Source organism: Psammomys obesus, unplaced genomic scaffold (assembly GCF_907164565.1).
Source record: "Psammomys obesus unplaced genomic scaffold, mPsaObe1.curated_primary_1811, whole genome shotgun sequence".
In the NCBI taxonomy this organism is placed as follows: Eukaryota; Metazoa; Chordata; class Mammalia; order Rodentia; family Muridae; genus Psammomys; species Psammomys obesus.
In genome coordinates this window covers 9331207-9337041 of record NW_026589137.1, presented here as the reverse complement: position 1 = coordinate 9337041, position 5835 = coordinate 9331207, and the positions used below count along the sequence as shown (strand labels likewise).

At 37.0% G+C, this 5835-nt stretch overlaps 1 protein-coding gene across 1 annotated transcript in view; it reads right to left on the bottom strand.

Moving 5' to 3' along the window:
- The window catches only part of Capn6 (calpain 6), a 16761-nt gene extending 14240 nt beyond the window's left edge, over positions 1-2521 (bottom strand). The window contains exon 1 of the mRNA XM_055604980.1: positions 2357-2521. Within this exon, the coding sequence (XP_055460955.1) occupies positions 2357-2521 (165 nt within the window). The remainder of the gene's footprint in view (positions 1-2356) is intronic.
- Positions 2522-5835: the final 3314 nt, after the last annotated feature.

Here is a 5835-nt window from a genome sequence, read left to right as displayed (position 1 = left end):
ACACACACACACACACACACACACACACACACACACACACACACACATACACTCCTTACCATTGAAACTTAACTCTAGAAGGAGATAGTTTGTCTTAGACTAAAAAATAGACTGTTGTCATTAATTATTGAGTGTTTCCTCTCCCTGTGAATACACCTAGAATTAAATATACAGAATTTGGATGAAGAAGACAAAGTGCAAAGAACTGAGCCAAGACAGAGGGAGAAAGATGCATCAAACGACATGCCAGCAGAGGAAGCACTGTCTACTTTGTTCACATCTGGGAAATGGCTTCATGTAGTCTTCCAAATTTGCCGCCCACCAGATATCTTTCCACCTCCTCTAGGACTTCACCTCATCAATCATCCTGTCTCTTGCACCTTCAACTTCCTCTTTACTGTTTTTACTCCTTAGCTTGCAACTATGCTCAAGTCTGTCCTATTTTTAAAAGATACGTACCCAATATACTTCTCTCAGTTCCCTGCTTCCCTTTTAGCTACTTTTGGCACTTGTTATCACCATCCATTCATAGGTTTAGTGACCTGACAAGAATAAATAACAAATACTTTTATTCAAATATTTTTAAGGGGTGGGAGATCTTACATCTTTGTATTCTTAACAGATTTTAATCATTTTTCCTAGATTTTTATTGCAGGAAAGCAGAATTATCTACAAAGATGTCAACAACTTAGAGGCTTAGAAATGTAGCTTCCACCACCCTTATATTTTCTCTCTCATTTCTTATTTTTGATACTGGGGTCTGGATCTCTGCTTTATTGCTGAGTTACACTACCAGGCACTACACTTATACTTTTAATAGGTATCATGCTTTGTGAATCAACACTAGTCACTAGGGTATCTAGGTCTGAAGATTTTCACTCTTCAGGAAAACATAATATTATAGAAAGAACCTCAAGACTTCCACTGATCCATTCCTTTCTTCACATATCATAGAAAAAATACTTATTGAAACCAATGTATCTTGGCACCACTGGGTGGCAATGTGCATGAACTAAAATAACTCTTGGAATTCCATTTAAGAGTTTAATCAGTGGAAATTGCAACAACAAAATGAATTTCGATTCCTTAAAGACAAACACGGAATTGTTGACTAAGGTAGTTCACAACCACACACACACAAAAACATTTCCTTACAAATGGTGTCTTTGGGTCTAAGAACTTGCACTTTCTAATATCTTCCCATGGCCCATAAACCTGATCATTGGGAAAGATCTCTACTAGATTATTCTTTTGTCCAGTTGTACAATCTTGATAAAGCAAGGTTGCTAATTATTTTCCAGAGTCTATCACTGTATCTTATTGTACATTGGGCTCTAGCTTATGGAGAGTTGTTGAACGCTGCCGTGAGAAACCATACATAGATGTTCCATTGAGACCCATAATGACTATTAGTAGTTAATATTTTTAACTAAATTTTTATTTTTTTGCATTAATTATAGTTTATTCACTTCGTATCTCAGCTGTAGCCCCCTCCCTCATTCCCTCCCAGTCCTACTCTCCCTCCCTCATCTCCTCCCATATCCCTCCCCAAGCCCACTGATAGGGGAGGTCCTACTCCTCTTCCCTCTGACCTCTAGCTTATCAGGTCTCATCAGGCCTGGTTGCATTGTCCTCCTCTGCAGCCTGGCAAGGCTGTTCCCCGCTTAGGTGGTCAAAGAGGCTGCAACTGAGTTCATGTCAGAGACAGTCTCTGTTCCCATTCCTAGGGAACACAATTGGATACTTAGCTGCCATGGGCTACATCTGAGCAGGGGTTCTAGTTTATATCCATGAATGGTCCTTAGTAGTTAATATTAATTAATTAAAAGACTTTAATTGTACGTGAATCTCATTAGGTACTACTGGATGTGAGATTACCTTTAAGATAGTGTGATAGGCATTTAACTAAAGAGACAAGAGTATAATTTCTTTCTAGATTGCAACAGTTACTCAAATAAAATTTTAAAAACAAGAAGCATAGTATATATCCTTTTCTGTTGTCAGTTTTTATATGATTAATCAATTAAAATTTTAATCTCTTCAAGCTAAAGCCTATTTTAAAATTATTTCTGTGTAAGGTGATGGATATGTCAATTTATTTGTGTTAGTCATTTTAAATTGTGAAGACATATGAAAACATCACGTCATCCACATATATGTATGTGTATGTGTCTTATCTGTTAATTACAACTCAACAAAGAGAGAGACAGCAACAGTGAATGAAACAAAGGAAGGAAGAAGACTGGCTTCTGAATTTTTCTAAATAGGTCAATGTAAGTGAAATAGTTGGTTATGTGGAGTTTTGAATCAAAAGGAGATCAAGGAGACAGAAAATTGGGAGAAAAAGGAGAGGTACCTGAGGACGTTTCCATACAACCTTTCCTGGAAGCAGACGGTTGAAAAATAGGGAGTCATTCTCCGGCAAGAAGGTAGGGTCACAGAAAAGCCGGCCATCTTTCATGCATTCCTGCTTCAGTTCTTGGTATTTCTGGTTTTTGAAGAGCTTCAGAGGAGGACCCATAGTATCGAACTATGTCTAGAATAACAACAACAACAACAACAAAAATGTTACTTTGGAGGAATTTCTCAGTTCTTTCGAGGATTACCTAAAATTCCAAAGATGACGGGTTTTGCAGTGGCTTTCTCCAAGGACCTTCACACTGAGGGAAAGTCACTATGTTCAAGACAAGAAGAGTCAAAGTCCAGATAAATATTAGATTCTGGGTGAGCACCTAACCAATTTAAGACCTCAGTTTGTTTATTTGCCAAATGGTGCAAAACAGACTTTAACAGTCTCAATGGGAAAATAGGTAACAGATGTGAAGACTGCCAGCTAAGCATAAATCACTATAACGTAAAAGGTAATTTTCCATTTATTCCATTTATACTGATGTGGAACAGCTCAGAAAATGTACATTTTGAAATTTGATAAAAAGGGTGAAAAATCACTATACCCTGTTCAGAATGAGTCAGTGTCCTGGAGCATTGTACATTTGGTACATAGGGGGGAAATATCCTCTTTCACTTCTAACAAGTCCTTTTACACAGCTACTTTCATTTTATCATTTAAAGTACTTGTGTGTTTTCCTATTAGCCAAGAAGGCTAATATATTTTATTAAAACAAAACAAAGCTCAGCAGATGGCCTTCAAACACACATAAAAAGATAGAAAAATAATGATTTTTTTTTTTTGCTTCAAAGCATACAATCATTTGCAGACTCCAAAATCAAAACGCAGACTCTGAAATTCAATTACACTGATTTGATAGACTATAAGTTTTTAATCCCATGGCAATATAATACATTGTGTTGTTTCCTTTTCTTTGAAAAGAAAAAAAAAGTAGAAGAAGAAAACATCACATTGCTAAACAAAATTAGTCTAGAGGTTTTTCACGCAAAGTCTGTCAGACTGCCGCACACTCAAATGTCCTAAACAACTGGTTTGTGTGAAGATAATTTAAAGGGCAAATTTGATTTTAAATAGCCATGTAGTGATAATAGATCTTTCTATGTCATTACTTGATTCACAAGGATAGATTTGTAATGAACTGAATGATTTTCCTCTGACATTTAGTAGTAAATGAAAAAAGGCTTGTGAAATTTTTATGGTGTCAGCTACATTAAGCCTTTATTCCTATGATTTTTAAGAGCTCAAGACAATTAAAACTAAAAACCTATGGTCCGGGGTTCTAAAAAAAAAAAAATGGATGCAATTTTCAGAAACAAAAGCATAAAAGCAAATGTCCAAATTGGCTACATCAGCACTGTTTGGGTGTGTGCATGTGCAAGTGAGTGTGGGTGTGCAACTTCGTGCGTGTGCATGCGTGTGTGTGTGTGTGTGTGTGGTGTTATGTATGGGGGTATATGCCCCAGTTTCTACCTCATATCTCCCTTTTAGAAGCACTGGGACTCCACATGTCTACTACTTCTACATTCAATTTTCTCTGATTCCTAGGGAGTTAAATTCATCTCCTCCTGCTTTCCCAGCACATTTGTTCCTCACTAAGCCATCTTCCAGGCCCTACTGTGACGTTTACTATTTTCTAATACCAATCTATTAGGTCATTGCACACTCTTTAGTATTGTAGTGCACTGCCTCATGATGAAACAATTTTCCCATTGGAAAACCATAAACCTTTAAATCCAATTTCTCAGTGTTATTTTATGACAAGGCTATTTGCAAGATATGCATAAAGAGCATGCTCTTTCTCTTAATTTAAACATTAGGAGACTGAACATAACCACCATTTCTCCATAGCCTTATTTATTGTCATTTTTTTTTCAAATTAGGATTGTAGAGACACTGCAAAATACCAATGTGCTTTCTACTAACCAGATTTAAACCTGTTCCTGTGTTTTAGATATTAGCGTGTTTTGGTGTTTTTGGCATGGGTGGCATTAGTAATAATTCTCAGGTAAGCATCAGTGCCAACCTGAGTATTTTCCCAGAGTCCTTTTCAGAGCCTATTACAAATGAGCTCTAATTTTCATGTATGTTCAAAGTTACAGCAAATCTTCTCCTGTTTCTTGCTTTCCTTAGAAGTTTTGGTGGATTGCCAGAGGCTGGGGGCTGAAAATATGGGACAGCCTGAGGCAATTAGGATATTTAGTTTGCCAGAACCTCCTAGCGCCTGAATGTTCTGGATAAATGGGTATTTCCTGCCCCGGGGAAGCCATGTGCTCTCACAAAGTCTCCTTTGCTAATCAGACAAATAGTAAGGCTCACAAAGGCTTGCAAAAGGAATGTGTTACAAAGAGACCCTGTCTAAACACAGAAGCAGCATCAATTCAACAAAATTGGGTTTGATTTAAAGATAACAAAATAGGGCTGGCAAGAATACTAGTGGGGAAGGATACTTGCTACCAAGCCTTATGACCTGAGTTCAATTCCACAAGAACCACATGGTTGAAGGAAGAACTGGTTTCCACAAGTTGTCTTTGAAAACACACACACACACACACACACACACACACACACACACACACACATACACTAAACAGAAACCAAACTAAAAACAAGCAATACTACAATCCAGGTACGGCTACGTCAGAGACATAATGTATAGCTGGTATTGGTGGGCCAAATCTTTGTAGAACGAAAACCTTTTGCATGTAGATGTTTACATTATATGGACACATGGAGAAATATGTTTGAACTTTCATTGGAATATAACTGTACTCCCAAGTCCTGCTTAACTTACATAGTAGTATTGACCCTCATTTCTGACTAGGTAACAATACAACCAACTCTATGGCCTTGATCTCTTTGTGCTTCAGTTTTGGGCTTTTGTTTGTTTGCTTGTTTTTGTTTTTATCGTGAGACTGGAGGCATGTATACTTCACCTTTAAACTACAGCTGTAATTACTCAGTGTAAACCAATTTTAAATAAATAGAAGTGCCATGTGGTTGCAAGATATACATTAAAACTGTCTCATTATTAGGCACCATGTTCATCATCTCCACATTGTACAGGAAATATTTGTTGAGTGGATAAATGCCTTAAGTAGAAAATCAATGTTCGTGTGACAAATTATTGCAATGTGCATTGTCCAAATTAGCTTGCATGCTCTTTCTTTGCAGCAGTCATGATCTGCAGGACATAACCTGTGCCCTTTATTTTCTACTCTCAAAAATGGCAACTCAGAGAAACAGCAGCTGTAGAAACCAACAAGACAGTTCAAACCTCAGTCTGTGAAATGCCAAACCTGAAGGGTTTTTTAGAGAATTTTTTTATTAGTTCAAATGAGGAAATCCTCCAAAATAAACATGATGCCCAACTTTGAGACACTCTGATTAGAATTTATTGCCATGGTAGATATAGATTTTTTTTTTTT